This window comes from Chaetodon auriga, chromosome 9, assembly GCF_051107435.1.
Source record: "Chaetodon auriga isolate fChaAug3 chromosome 9, fChaAug3.hap1, whole genome shotgun sequence".
Lineage (NCBI taxonomy): Eukaryota > Metazoa > Chordata > Actinopteri > Chaetodontiformes > Chaetodontidae > Chaetodon > Chaetodon auriga.
Window position 1 is genome coordinate 3,621,122 of NC_135082.1, and position 16,689 is coordinate 3,637,810.

The 16,689-nt window shown below is 42.0% G+C and overlaps 1 protein-coding gene across 1 annotated transcript in view; it reads left to right on the forward strand.

The window, feature by feature from the left end:
* Window positions 1–3,575, forward strand: part of gfra3 (GDNF family receptor alpha 3) — a 51,969-nt gene extending 48,394 nt beyond the window's left edge. The window contains exon 8 of the mRNA XM_076739124.1: window positions 466–3,575. Within this exon, the coding sequence (XP_076595239.1) occupies window positions 466–681 (216 nt within the window). The 3' untranslated portion in view covers window positions 682–3,575. The remainder of the gene's footprint in view (window positions 1–465) is intronic.
* The last annotated feature ends 13,114 nt before the right edge of the window (window positions 3,576–16,689 follow it).

Here is a 16,689-nt window from a genome sequence, read left to right on the forward strand (position 1 = left end):
AGTCCTTCAACTCAGTGTTTCAGAAAGACTATACACCACCTTTAATTAATTAATGTTTTGATTATGTGTTTGGATCAAAGTCCATTTGAAATTCAGATTATGGAATACAAATGAATTGTGTTTGATCAAATTCAATCTCAAAACCCAACATACAATTTCAAATTATAAAATATGAAATAAGACTTAGCTTTTTAAGACAAAATAAGACTTAATTTGTTCTTTGGTGTTTACTAGCACAAAAATGTGCCTGATGAAACATAAGTGATAAAACTTAATATCCTGTTTGAAATGATGTCAAACAAATGGTGAATTACCAGATTGGAAGTCCCTTCCACAAACATGTGGCCAAAGAATGCAGAGATATGAAGCTTGGTCTTCACTAAATGCTGCTGGCTTTGGAGCGTTCTGAAATGTGAGGATGTAGACGCTGAGACATTTTTACCTACCCTGTTTCTTTCCTGCCAGGTGGTGGAGAGTGAAGAAGAGGAGGAACTGACACAGACAGAGGAAGAGGCTGATGATGGTGGCCAGTTTGACGTCATCCCGCTGTACTCAGAGAGGGCCACTGTCTCCAACCTGGGCTCCTCCGGCACAGGGGGGGCTGCTTCCATCCCCACTGGCCCTCCTAAAGCCATACTACTGCTCCTCCTGCTTCTGTCTGCCTCCCTCAGCTGGGGGTAGAACGAAGGATACAGAGTAGACACACACGCACACACACATACACATGCACATGCACACACTCACATATAATGGACCTGCAAACCTGGACTGATGGCTGTAAAGGAATGGAAAGCATAGTGAAGAAATGGACTTCACATTTTGTCAGTAGCATCCCCTTGAGTCCTTACTTCTGTCCTTTCTTCCCTCCATTCCTCCACTGAAAATGGCACTTTGTTCAACATGGGCTGACTGCAGCTGCAGTGTATTAATGTGCTGGGAGCACAGGACACCTAGTCGTGGTAGCATGTTCACATACTGCCATCAACCAATCCAGATGAATTCTGTTAGTTTGAGGGGCTTGTCTCAGTTGTGTATAAAGTGTATAAATATTAGCAGGCCAACGTGTGTCAGCACGATAAAACACTGGCTTATAGGTTTATATCATACTGAGTATCTGAGAGCAGCTGAGGAGACTGTTCATGTCAGCCTCCTAATTTTCAGTCATCAACAGTACATATGAATTTCTGACAGCTAGGATATTTCTCAGTTGGTGGAAAAAAAAAAAACAGCCAAGTGTCCACAAACTTCAAAGCCACCATTGCTGGCAGTTCAACAACAATAAGTGACACAATATTAATGATTCAACTCAACGCAACTATTTAAAAAGGAGCTGCAATGCGAACACAGTTCATTTGACTTGTTATTAAGATGCTATATGTACCACAATAAATGTAGTGTTTCCATTTATCTGGTTACAAAGATGCAGAGGAGGTGATCATTTTAGAATAAGGTGTAAACTTTCCCAAGTCCCAACAATGGCACACTTTCCTATTCTTCCCATTCTGCGTAGCGTACAATCCATGAATCACTTTACCGTAGCATGCATATTTTATAAAACAATTGTTAGCATTTCAGGCTGAGACTACACAAACGCAACAACTATGATGTTGTGCACGGTTGGAATCTGTTATTTAAAATGTAATTTCATTTAATTTATTCATCAATAGAACAGTGACTAGGTTCTATGTGAATGGGCTCAGTCCTAAGCTGACAAGTGAACTAGCTACTGTTACCAAGTTAGCTAACAACACAATTAGATACACAGTGGTGTGCTCCAAACTCTTTCATTTGGTTTTTTACAACATAGACAATGAGAATGTGAAAAGGTTGGATCATGTGATATTGCTAACAAGTGTTTTAGCGTGATACAATGTGTAAACAAACATGACTTTTATGATATAGACTTTTTTTTATTCATTACTACTCGAGAATCAATCAGTAGCTCTAGAACAGCTCCTTCATTTGGCCGACAGATAATTTGGAGTGAAAACGCTGGGTGTTAATGAACACCACACACATACAGAAATACCCTGCGGCTGCAGTTGGACCTTGTTATTTTTTTGCTTTTTTTTTTTTTTTTGATGGATTATGATTTGTCCTACTGGTTGTGACTCACCTGTCTATGGGTCATCCTAACAATGACTGAAGGGGGAAGTGGCATTGATGTACGATGCATCAGTCAAACTTTATTATGGTGATGAATGAAGCGATCCTCTTCTCCCTGCCACTGTCCCTATTCTGCAGCCATGGTGAATGACAAATTACACACTTGTCTCTCATTGTTTAATGAACATCAAGTGCCAAGTGTGTGATGTGTGTGTCTGTGCGCGCTCGTGCAGGGTTCAGGCGGAGAGATTGCAAAGAAAATTGGGTAAAGCTTTTTGTTATAATTTGAGTCCTGTACTTCATCGTTCCCACCCACGTCAGCATAGGCACACATCCTGTATAGATTCACACACACACACACATGCATTTGCACTCATACTGCCTGCCATGTTTTGAGCCGATGCAGCTCTTTCTTGCTTTATTGCTCTATCCCCGTCCCTATCTCCCTCCCCGGTGACTCAGGACCGGGACCTGAGCTGCCACAGGCACCGATATGAATAAAGCCGTCATAATAAAAACAACACACCAGAAACAATATGAGCTCTAAAACGGCAGAACAAATCAAATAGCTCCCCAGCAGGCGAAAAACACACGCTACTTCTGACACCGACACAGAGACAAAATGAAAAGAGTTGGAGAACGAGTGGGAGAGAGATGCGTATGAAGGAGAAATTAAGAAAAAAAATAAGGCCAAGTCCCTGTGTGGTCTTTGTGCGTTTGATGTGTTACTTGTTTTTAGTTGGGAGGCTGATAATCAGTCCCTGACAACATCTCTTTATCATCTGACAGGCTCCTGGGGGAGAGGAGTGTCTGTGTCTCTTTGTGTGCGTGTGTGTTGTGTGTGTGGGGGGGTTATAGTGATAGAAATAGTGTGCTATAGCGAGAACAGAAAGGACCCTGGAGCACAAACATAGCAGAGAGAATCGCCGGCTCTTGATTTTCTATGTCTTATAAATCTTTTGCTGACACTAATTTTTTTTTCCTTGTTCCTTTCCTATTTCTTGGGAGTGTGTAAAATTAACTTCCATCTGCAGGGGCACCAGTGATGGTGGAGGGCAAGGAGGGAGAGAGGGAGGGAAGGAAGAGAAGGGACGGAAAAGATGAGATAGAGGGAATGGGAAGACAGAAATAGAAAGAAGATGGTGAAGAGAGGACAAAAACAGGAAATAAGAGAGAGGAAGAGGTTGGTGAGAGGGGGAAGGAGGGAAAACAAGGAGAAAGGAAAGCATGGAGAGGAGAGGAGAAAAAAGAGGACACAAATCGGAGGGAGAGGATGAAAAAAGAGGAAGGAAAGAATGGATGATATGAAGAAAAAAGAAAAGATACTGAAGAAAGCAGCAAGGAAAAAGTTGTGGAAGAAGGGAGCAGGGGATGAAAGGAGAGGAAAAGAGTAGGAATGGGAAGAGGAAGGAAGGAGAGGAGGAAAAGAGGAGAAGAAAACTGACAGAAGAGAGGCTGAAACAAAGAAGGGGAAAGAGGAGATATTTAGAAATCAGAGAAAAGGAAGGATGGAACTGAGAGAATGAAAAGAGGGAAGACGAGATGGACAGAGATTCGGGGGACAAAGGACAAAATAAGAACAGCAAAGATTAAAATGGACAGAAGATGAGGATGAAAAGGAGAATAACCAAAAATAAAAAGAGAAAAGAAGAAAAAGAGAAGGGAGGACGGGCAGAATAAAGGAGGAGAAAAGAATGACAGAGGAAGAAAGGTGCTCGGTGCTTTGTGAAGCCTCTGAGGAAACAAACCACACCGGGAGTGAAAGGAGGGAGACAGAGGGAGGTGACGGGGCTGCAGTGCACTTTAACCTTTCCTTTTCTTTCCTTGGGCCCTGCTGTTGCATGTGTTTGCTGAGAAATACACACACACACACGCACACACAAACACACAATCACAAAGGCCCTTCTGTGTGAACACACCCCTCAGACAAAGCGTCTGTCAGTCAGCGGACAGCGATGAGAGACAGTAAAGCTCCGTTGGCTCACCTGAGATACTTCTGTAAACATTTAACAGGCTGAACAGTAAAACCTGATGTTCTGAGAGCAGTTTGCCAAAGTCTGAATAAAGAGTCATAAACAGCGATCAGGCCCTGGAATCTAACAGATCAATGAAACATTCATTCATTGTAATAACTGCAAATGTTTCTGTGAAGTGTTTTCATTAAGCAGCTTTACGGGGAATCATCAGAGAGCTGCAGGTCAGGACAGCTTTGGAAAGGTTAAAGAAAAACAAAGTAAATCCCATGAAGAGACCCAAGCCAACAACGAATGTATCCTACTAACAAGTGTTGTATGTGTTTGCATCAAAGCCTCATATATCTTCTTCTGTTAGAAACACATCAGTGAGCCACACTGTTGCACTGGGTGACGTGTCCCCTCAGTACCACGAACACACACACACACACACACACTGTAGTCTAGAAAAGTTGTTAGAGATAGTTTGCTAAGATTTCAACTAGTGCTGCTTGTTGGAGGTCATGCTCAGCCAGAGAATAAGCTCCGTCTGACATTTCTTTTTCATGTGGCCTCACACCAGTTAGTGTAAAGACGGTGTTTTAGTAGTGTAGAAGTATATACAGTAACATTGAGAATGCTGCAACATTTTCAAGCTATATAAATTCATCTGAATGGATTTGCCTGTACCTGTTCACAGGCTGACTCAAGTTAACAAGCCAGCCATCTTGGACAGCTACTGTGAATGGCTAGCGCTAGCATGTTCTGGGCTGGCTGGCTCATTAGCTACTGTGTTAGCTAACTAGCCCTGCGAGGAGTCACCAAGCTTCTAGCGCCACCCACTTTACATGTATGTACAGATGATTTTGGCTGTGCGGCTCTCTGGTGTGACCATCTACTGGCTACTGTGCTTTGTCTGGAACAACAAGACAATTCTTCTGTAAATTTGACAAAAGTGAGCATATACTGTGCAGCAAATTACCTCAAAAAGCGATGAGCAGCTTCCTCTGACCTCAGAATCACTCCCTCCCTCCATCCTCTCCTCCGTTACACAGAATTAGATAGCGAGGTCAGAACCCCCCCCCAACACCCCCACCTCCTACCACCCAATAGTGGGGGTTAATTGAGGTCAGCAAGGGTGGGCTGGTGTCTGATTGACGTGGCCGGCGGGGGCCAGAGTGACGGCCTTTTACCAGGCCCCGTTGTTCGTTTTAATTGTTGTCTCGGCTGTTTGTCATTAGGGCCGACACTCTGTGGCAGGACGACAAGAGGGATGGACAGAGGGAGAAAGAGAGACAGCGGAGGGAGGGAGAGGAGGGAGTGGACATCGGTGATTTACATTAATATGTACTGAAATAAACAAGCGGAGAAGCCATGCGTTAAATCAACTCAGGGAGAGAGAGCGATAGAGAAAGAGAGCCTCCAGGGTGAGAGAGGAATAGAGAAGGAGGATGTGTGTGTGTGCTTGGAAAGAAGCGTTCTTTTTATTGTTCTATTACCGTGCAGTAGATTTACACGTACAGAAGCGCACGCACGCACGCACACACTCATACACAGCATGTCAGATTTGAGAGTCTAGTGTGTCTGCTTTCTCTCTCCAGTATTTTAGTATTCTAATCCATCATTGGCCTGACATGTCTCTCTCCTTTCTCTCTCTGTCTATGTCTCTCTCTCTCTCTCTCTATGCTACTACACATACACAGCATCCAAACGGAAGATAAAGGCAGAGCAGGGGGAAAAACAAACTCCACAGCAGGGAGAGCTTTATCCAGAGAGATAAAGAGGCGGAATAAAGCAGCGACAGAGAGATATAGAGCAAGTTGAAGGGAAGAGTGTGAAAAGGAGTCGGAGGAAAAGGGGGGTGGGGGTGGGAAAAGCAGGGAAGGAGAGGAAAATGAAAGCAGAGAGAAGAGGAGGATGAAGGGTTGGTGGGATAGGCGAGAGAGCAAGAGATAGAAACATAGTGAGAGAGACGTGTGTGTGTGTGTGTGTGTGTGTGTGTGTGTGTGTGTGTGTGTGTGTGTGTGTGTGTGTCGTGGCTGAAGCCTGAACCTCCCTGCTCCATTTCACACTCTGTAGGTCCAGACGCATCGGTGCTCAAAGACACACATACACACACGCAGTCACACACATAGACACACAGGGGTCTGTCCTTCTTTTTTCGATTTGTAATTCACAAACACACACTCGTTCGCCGCCATTTCTCAGTCATGCACGCAGATAAACAAAGATGCACAAACACACAGTCACAGTCACTAAACGGAAATTCCTGCAGCTTTTGCCCTTGACTCTCTCTGCTTCTTGGATGCCTGCTTTCAATCTATTACACTGGATTCAAGAAATATTAAAGGAAAAGTCCCCTCTAAAACATTTCAATGTTTTTTTTTTTTTTTTCAGCTTTGGTCATGTTTCATGGAGCATTTAGTTTGTTGCTTCTTCCCAGAGCTGCTATTTCGCACCAGTGACCAACTCTATCCAGTGAAAAATCTGTAAGAGCAGCACAGATACAAGTCAGGTCAAAGATGCTTCGACTGATGCAGAGCTGATACAACTAAAAAGTTAATTAAAAAACATCACAGTATAACAGAATGTGCTGACAGAAGACTGTGGGGGTTAGCTTTTTTCCTCAAAATACCTCCAGTCACCTGAACTATTTATGTGGAATACAGATAATTTTGGCTTTATTTGCCCATATTTTGAGACATGCGTCTCTGAGACTCCTCACTCCAGCAGCATGGAGGGGAATATATGTTTCACTGTGACATTGAACAGTTACACTTAAAAATGCAACAGCAGTGTATCTTTTCAGAGATGAAGTGCTGATAATCCTCAGATTTATAACTATAGTTATGAAAACATTTGACTGGGTGACAGATATCTTATAACATGAGGAAATAAAACAAAAGCTTTTCATCACATTATTCTTAAAATGTTGATATGTTTTGCTAACAGTAGCACTATTTTATTATTATTATTATTTTTTTTTTTTGGGGGGGGGGGGTTGATTGACCCTGAAAGACATTAATCTTGATGTTTCAGATTAGAAGTGTTTGTATCTTATCTTCTTAACTTTGTATCTATCTTAACTTTCTTGCTGTCATGGACACAATAGAAATTTCATGTTTGTGTCTTTTGACATGTTTATTCTAGCTTCGTAAAAAAGACTGAAAGCTGGGGAAATGCTATCTTAAACACAGCTTGGAATAACCACACAGCTGACTCATCATCAAATGTTTTGTTTACTGAACAGAGGAAGTGAGACATTGTGGTTTTAGGAGCAGTTGGCAATGGAGCTCTCGCTTGACCAACAACAGCTGAGCAAAGTGATTGCACGCAGCTTCTCATAAGTAGCCTACTGTCCTCAGAGTGGAGTTACCACATCCAGATTGTTGGATGGAACATAATGGCTCACTGTAATGTTTATCCAATTTTCTGTTCTAAAAATTCAAGTGCTACACTATCTATCTCTATTGACCTGTTCCCTCTGAGCATTTCAGATACTGGTCTGTTTAGTAAGCAGTCATTAGTGTTACTAGAGTTGCATGAGCAAAATGCAGCATGTTAAAAAGACAACTGTGGAACTGTTGAAAGGTGTTTTACACTTCTGATTATATTTAGTATTTCCCCCAGCTTCCAGTCTTTGTGCGAAGCCGGACTAAACACTCCTGGACCTACTGTATCTGTGCACTACATGCACAGATTAAAGTGACATCCATCTTCTCATCTGACTCTGGGTAAGATGGTAAATAAGAGGGCTTTGCTAAATGTTGGGCCTGTAAGATGAACCAGAATATTAATGCCTCTGAAAAAGCATTTCGACTATCATGGGACACTGAAAGACTCCACTGAAAGCCATGCTAGTCACATTCCTTTAAATGAGACGATGTAACTTTTGCTGAACAGTGGTCACTTTGGCCAAAGGTAACATTTATGGGAGAAGGACAAGTGCTAAAACACAGTAGCACAAATAGAGAGGAATTATATTAGTAATTTTAGTTACACAACAATTCATTAGCAAACATTAGCCTTAGCAAACATTAGCCACCTAAAGCTACTGCTCATATCAGATCAAGTAAGGCTGCAGCAGCGAATGTCCTTGAGTGCATTGAATTGAGCAAGGGTGCTTTTTATTTCTTAGGAATTCAACTTGTTATTTGCATGTGGAGAATATCTATTAAAAGGGAACACAGTCTCACTTTAAGTGGGTTATCAGCTCCTGAAGGAAAGATGAAGCAGGTTTGGACATCTGGCATCACCCCAAAAGAAAACTCAGCATTTGTGGTCAGAGAGGGACCTCTGTCATTTTGGAGGTAGACCACAGTTGCAGGCCAAGATCTACTTAAAGTATCACTTGATCCAAATAATGAGGGACAATAATAATCCCTCAACAAGCACAAAACCTCTCATTTCTTTTGAAACTCTGTGGTGTTCAGTTTGAGGCAGCAGTGTTTGTCAACCAGCCTTGCACTTTTTATTAAACTGTCATAATGTGTGTAATAAGGGAATTGTGTGCAATGTCTTCTCATTTGACAGTTCATTAGCATTGCTTTGTATAATTTCACTGAATTTCCAGACCCATGAGACAATATTTATGCTGTTGATTTAGTATTCAGTTGTATAATTGTCTTGTCCTTGTACACTCTGACTGAGAAAATTTCTGTACAATTAAATATCTAGTGAATGAATTGTTTGGGACTTCCTGGAGCTTCCTCTATGACCCCGCAGGTATCCCCTCATGGACTCCTGGGACTTCCTGGACTCTTTGAGAACCACTGTACCGCACTGCACATGAAATAATATCTCAGATGTGTTTTTGCGACGTGTTTTGGTCTTTAGCTGAATGTTTTTTTGAGCCGACACAGATGTAGTCGTCATGCGTTGCTATGGTTACCTCGGTCTCACCTTGGTTGCTGCACCCCAGGTGATCCCAAAAGGTAAATGGAGCTGAATGATCTTCGGAAGTCTGATTCTTTTCAATACACCAACACCTGGCGAGGGCACGGCAGCCATTTTAATGCTTTTTTCCCCTGCTTGACTGACTGACTGAAACCCCCCCTCCTCCCCCACCTCTTATCCCGGCAGGTGCTTGGCTGAATGGGACATCATCGCCATGGAGATTGAGGCGATGACACTCGCACACGCAAGCACACACACACACAAACACGCACACACACACACACACAGAGTCATGGACTCGGAAATGAGACTGGCTTTCATGAGCGAGCGGCTGCACAGTCTGACTCGATGAAAAGTTGTCTCTCTAAAGGGAAGACAGCCGCACGGATTGAGCTGTCACTTGAAGGGAACTCTGCTCTGCTCTTTCATCCCTCTGTGTGGAAACGGACGGATTCCTCTTTCTCTTTCATTCTGTCAAATGTAAACCTTTCCTTTGGGTAATTCCAAACTAAAGCCCGGGCTCGGGAGACAAGCAGGTGGAGATAAATGTACTCCATTTAAAGAGCGTTGGCCGAGGCTGAAAACGCTCCCGTCACCCCCACCTTCCCCTCTGCTTCCTGTCTAAAGCATGTCAGTGTACAGTACTAGAGTGAAGAAGGCATATCACCACAGGGCTTTCCCCACTCTCTCTCATTTTAGTGTGTGATTCATCTTAACGCTCCTTTGGTCCTGTGCTTTCTGCCTGTTGGACTGTTGGTGAAACTTTTATCTCCAACTGGGCTGTCCTGCACACAAATAAAAAAAAAAAAACAACAAAAAAGAAGTAAACATTGACTCCAGTCGATAGAGATCAGTGGTTGATTGGTTTTAAACTGTGTTGGTGAAACATGATGTATCTCCGGGGGGCATATATGCAGCCCCGCATGAAATATTTCTATTTCTGATTCAATCGTTGACATTTCGCCCTGCTGAATGTGCCCCCGAGGGGATGTGAAACACTCCATGCCTCTGCTGTGTTCACCTGTGAATAATAAAATAAATGTACAAGCTGACATTTCCTTATCTTGACTTCCAGTGTGTCTGTTCTTCTCTAATGACTTCCTCTACTCTAGATCGTGCAGTGCAGATTTACATATCTTTTTGTTGTTGTTTCGGCTCTGTACTCTGCACTGGGGCATCGATGGAACTCCAGCATTGGATTTGAAAGTAACTGTAACTATAAGTGTCGCTTTTAGCTTCATTTGAGGCTCTTCACACCTACATCAGATGGACACATTTTTACACAACTTTTCTCCATCTTCTGTGTACTGAAATCAAGACTGATGCAAGTTATGAAATCTCCATTTCCAGTGTGGTGGAGGAGAGGCACATGCTAATGTCATCATAAACATCATAATGAGGATCATAAACTTTATTCATTGGATTCTACAAAAAATAATATGATGACATTTATATTCTGAAGTTTATCTTAGTTGGTCCATTTATGTCCACTAAAATTGAGGGATTATGTAGAAATAGGTCTACAATTCCTGCGCTGTTCATCTAATGTGATTAACGCCTTCAGATTACAGGTGACTCAACACACTAACTTCACAGTCTCTTACATTCAAATGTATCTCACATCCAGATTGTATCTAGATATGATTGAGCCTGACTGCATTTACACCTGGTATCAATATGTGTCCAATGTCCGATCACTCTGTCCAGCTAATCGTTCTTCTTCTTTTTTCTTCTTACACCCTCCCCTCATTTGCATGGCACTATTGTATGGACTTTTGATGGCTTTTCAAACCGGGGGAAGAAGGCATCTTCCACTTTTAATTCAGAGCCGCCACTGTTCAGAGGATGACCTGGATGCAGCAGCACAGTCAGAATGGTGGGGCGGGACAGTATTGCATTTCTACTTATGTTCAATGTGGTTACAAATGTGTCGCCGGCCACCACTGGTGGTGGTTTTGCGAATCAGATCATAATCAGCCTTGGGTCCATTTACACCTGTACTTTCATGTGGTGAAGCACTATCCGATTGCAACGAGAGCACCCAAAGTGAATTTTAATGTAAGGTGTAAAAGGGGTAGCAGTTTCATTTCAGGTCCAAAGTGCTGGAGCACAAAGCCAACATAACAAAAACTGTAACTGTGGAAACATTTATTGGCTGTATTTTGGTTTTGCAAGAAAAATCCAAATTTTCATTTACTTTAATTTCATTTCGGCTTTGGCTGTGCAGGTTTAGTCAAGGCTGCCACCTGCTATAAAACTGTTATACTTGAGCTTGGCCAGTGAAATGACATTTTAACATCTTTCTGGTCACAGCTTCTTCTAGTTCGGTCTCACCGCTCTTATCAGTCTTGTTTTCAGCAGCTGTCGGCAGCTGTTTCCAGTGAAAACCCCATTGAAAACTACCTCCTCAGCACCAAACGACAGGCAGACACAGCTAGAGGCTAGCTGGCGAACAAAGCAGAGCTAAAAGGAAAGTGAATATTGCACTATTGCAATCAGAAACACGATTCCAAATGAATGTCGAAGTCAGTGCGCGGCTGCAGGATGTTTACATAGACTAATGTTTGCTAACTCGCTCACCGTGTTAGGGTGATACTATGTCATGTTTGGGTTTACAGCTTGTTATTGTGTTGCCAAAAATGAATTAATGCAGGTGTTCAAAAATAAGACTTAAGAAATACTTTTTTGAGACAAAAAAAAATCAAAACTACGTCTCAGCATGCAACAAAACACCTTGGCTACTAAAACAGCTATTAAAAATGCACAATCGGCATATACAAAGTGACAAAAACATTTCATTTTTTTAATTCGTAATTTCTTAAGTTTATCTGTAAAGTCTTGTTCATTTTCTATTTGTGTTTTTTTCACTAAAAGTGATTATTCCATGGTCATCTTGTTTATAACAATATATGTCAAATAAAGATAAAGATAAGATAAGATAAGACTTTATTTATCCCATGCTGTTGAAATTCACCTGTTACTGTATCAATAGTGAGCTGAAGGGAAAGGTGGCTCCTCTATTGTTGAGAAAATGGCTCTGAACTCTGAAGTGTGTTACATCAGAGTGTTACACAGTAAAGCTGATTTTCTTCCTGAGAAATTTGGATATACAAAGATTTCAGTGATGAACGATGACATATAACACCGGCGGTATAATGATATTGACAGCCACTCTAACTGTTGCTTTGAACATTTTAGGGTGCACATGGTGCATGCAGATGAATGACCAGCAGTAAAGAATCCTATGCATCTGCAAAAGTCTGCATTAATCAAGTCTGCAAACAACAGAGTGATAGTCACACTCACTGGGGAGGGCATTTGCTCCAACATATGGCCACAGTAATAGGCATGCACATACATAATGATGCACACGTACTACAAGCAGGGATCGCTATAATTTGAATCGACTTTACAGGCAGATTGATTTTCCTTCAGGCAGTAGTTTTAAGTACAGGACAGATTGCAGCCCACACAAATGGCCTGATACAGCAGGATCCAAGCCTCCGTAACAATACCTTGATTCCTGCATTCAACCCACTAAAAAGTCTGCTTCTCAGAAACTAAGATGTTACCGAGCTGTTCTCGCAGGTTCAATCCACTGCTGTGAATGACTTGTGTCGTAGCTTTTTATTTTACTGGCTGAGAACCTGCATGACCTTCATGTTAATATTGGCCTGATGTAGTAAATAAATCAAGTTCAATAAAAATACATTAAAATTGGATATGTGTTAACTTCTGTCTGCTCTCCATCTTGTCATCCTGCTTGCCATGGGAATTACTCCTGTCAAACTGTGATGAGAATGAGTCCAAGGGTGTTTTTAATAGAGCCTGTCAGTGTGGGACTGATGAAAACACACTGATATCTAAAAACTCATTTGATGTTGGCACAAAGGAAAACAAGAACACACGCACAAACTCACACACGCACACGCACGCACGCACACACACACACACACACACACACACACACACATGCAAACACTGGCAGAAAAATGGTTGTATTGCTATACTTAAATGAAAAAAGGTAACGCCTTTGGACGGACTCCATGCCACAAAAAAGAGGTTAATAATGACACTGTTTTGATGGCTCTTGGATCCTCCTCAAGTCAGAATGTTTGATAAATGAACCCATATTGTATTTATTTTTTATATGACGACAAATGTGGTTAACCATCTAAACCAATCAGGATGGTAAAATAAAAAAACCTCAAAAACAATTAACAGTTCAATCGAGGACATGGATAAAGCCACAGATGAAAAAAAAAAAATGCTTCAAAATATCAGCCATATATTCAGTGCAGAAACATTCTGTCAAATCCATCATCTCATATATCAGAATCTGTATCATCCACATTCAAAGATGTATTAAGTTAGAGGAAAAAGAGAAGAGCACTCCAGTTCATGTGCAGAAACTGGGGTGTTCTGGGTGTTTATGTTGTTTTCTCATTGCCTTGCACCTGTGTATAACTACTCTGCTTCAATTCTGCTGTACTTGCAATGCACAATAAATCTCAAGCGGCAATTTATGAAACAAATACCTATGTTATGCGTAGCCCTATATATCTGTGTTTATCTGTGTGCATGTATGCAAAACATTAATACCCCCCCCCATTTTTCTCTCAAAGGAGAGCACAGGACTGTGTAATTCACAATGCAAAATGTATGCTGTACTAGAAAAAAAAAACATGCAATTTCATTTCAGTCAAGACTTTTAATCGAAAAATTACATTGAAATCACCCCTATGTCCCCAGCAAGTCATGTGTCTAGAGCGATAGTGACCTCATCCTCTATTAATTCCCATTTACATTACGAAGCAGTAGTCTTATGACTATAGCAACACAGCAACTCAATGCTCTGTCTCATCAAAAGATAATTAATTTATGCTGTGATAATTCTACATACTCTTTTGCACAAGGATGGTGGTGTCCAACTTTGTCAGTTGGCTCCACTCTGCTCCAATAGAGTTCTGCTTTTACAGGGAAGGAAAAGGGATGACATGATCGGTCATCACCACACCAGCTGTTAATGTATTCTGACTAATCTCATGCTGTTTGCAACTCTGCTGCAGTTACGCTGTGCACCTCAGGCCACAAAAATTACCACAAATCACTCGCCACACCCTGTGCTCTTGTGCTGTGCGCCATTGATTCACAATGATAGAGCCCCAGGTGTTTGGAAGAGCAAACATAAAAGCTTTCATAAAATGGGTTTTTGGTTTGTATCACTATCGTGTTGTAGCAAATTGTTCTGAAAAGTATAAAAGTGAACATTTATTTATATGTAATGGGTTATTAACTTAACTTTAAAGCCTAAAGTCCAAATGCCAAACAAGCTTTTGAACGTCAGGCTAATAAGTTCTCATTTCATGGATCTAAAACATGAACAATCATCAAAAGATAGAAGTACATGAACAAACACACACACACACACACACACACGCACACGCACATACACACAGATCTCCCTGTGAGGTCCATTCTGAGGCCTATTAAATAATCAGACGGGTTTCTTCCCCACTGGCAAAAATCAGAACCAATCGGCTGCTCCTCACCAAACTGCTGTGTGTGTGTTGTGTGTGTGTGTGATAGAAAGAGAGGGACCCCATTTATAAAAGCAGGCAGGATTCTTTATCTGTCAGTGTGTAGGTGTGCATGCACAAATACAGACATCCATGTCATTTTTGTGTGTGTGTGTGTGTGTGTGTGTGCGTGTGTGTGTGTGTGTGTGCATGATTCTGTGTGTACTGTGTCTCTCCTCCAGCGCTGCCATTCTGTCTCTGAGGCGCATCTCCAGAATTAGCGCTGAGTATTTTCAGCCTCCATGGCTCATCTCTCACCAATGACCCTGTTTCAATGCAGGCCTCAGCTCCTCTTTACCTCCAAATCCACCTCCATTCCTTTGATCTCATACCTCCAACGCCCCCCCCCCCCCACAGACATCTCTTGCTCATTCTCACCGTACACTTTGAAACTCTTCCACTCCGTTGTTTTCCTTTACTCCTCCTCTCCTTCTACATTGACTGATAATATTAATTTTGACAGTTGCTTGAACAGTGAAACTGCAAATAGCTTCTTTTCATGTATGTAAAATAACACAAAACAAGGTGCTGGATGTAGCCCAATTGAAGATCAGAAGGAGCAATGTGGATACCATCCTGATCTTGGAACAGTAGACTGTCTTTTCATCTTTGCAAAGTTACTGTAGGGGTCAGGGGAATAAGTCCATCCTTCTAGTACTGTGGGAAGATACTAACTCATCCTCGCCAGAGAAACAACTGTAGAAGTTATCTGTGCAAGTAGGTTATTATGAACCATATTTATGTTCATTGTTAGGCTGTGACCCCTGGTGGCTGTAGTAATTTTGATGGAAGCAAAGTAAGAAGTTAGGTGATGTCAGGTCTTTTCCTAAACCTACCAGGTAGTTTTGGTGCCTAAGCCTCAGGAAACTGCAACTGTTTCGCAATGTTCATCACATGATGATGAAGGTTCAGTAACACGAAGGTCCAGTTTGACCAAAAGCAAAGCAAAGATGATCATTGCACAATGTTACCAACATGACAGTGAAGGTGCTGTAGGCCTATTGCTGGTACTTTCCAACAGTCATATATGCCATTTTGGGAATCATTGGCAATCGACTTAATCAATCATTTAGCTATGAGGACATGTTGTAAAACACAGTTCTTTGACTCATTTGGTCCAACCCTAGTGACAGATAAGAATACTGATGTTGGATGATTCCAGAAAACCCTGGAATTTGCTTAACCCTTTGAAAACAGTCCTGACAGGATTTTGCATGCATTCTTCTCATTGCCATAACTCCTCAAACTTTTGTGCTATCAAAAAAATTCCAACAGTTCCTGAGAGCAGAGAACAAGAGCTTTGTGCTCATATATGGTAGCTGCTTGGGGTCATGAGTTGTGTCCATCCAATCACAGACAAGTTTACCGAATAAATCATCATTTGCATTCACGCTTCTCTTTACCCTAACTCCTAGGCTGTTGGTGTTATCGGAAAAATACACATCGTTCCTGAAAGAAGAGAATGAGAGCTCTCTGCTATGGGATATAGGATACTTTTTTTTTTTTTTTTTTTTTTGACAATTCTACAGCCAAAGAAAAGAAAAAAATCCAGACATCCAGAAAAAGGCTTAGGGTTTAAAGGGTTAATGACCTGCAATGCCAAACCTTTTTTAATTCTTATGTTCAGGCTTGGGTAATTCAAACAATTTGTCAAGGTCAGTCAATGATGAGGGTTAATAAAAAGGCTAGTCTGAGGTCCTGAAGGAGGACTTCGTGTCTCTGATCGACCGCCTGTTGGACACGGGGAAGCGCCTAATTATCTCCGGCCCGCTTCCCCCACCACGCTACGGTGACGTCATCACCAGCCGGCTTCGCCAGCTGCACCTGTGGCTGAAGGGATACTGCCTGAGTAAAAGTATCCCGTATGTGGACAATTTTATAGCGTTTTTAAACAGACCTTGCCTTTTTAAACGGGACAGTCTCCACCCCAACCAGGAGGGTTCACGGCTTTTATCAGTCAACATCGATCTCACCGTCCGGTCCTGCACTTCAGCCACCTCCTGACTAAATGGTACGACTCACGCACACGGGCCCTCGCCCACCACATGTTTCACCCACACCACACACACCTTTACACCAGTAACCACCTCTCAACCACCAAAAACCCAGGACATTCACTCCATTAGAACCATCACTTCTCACAGACAGTTAAAACC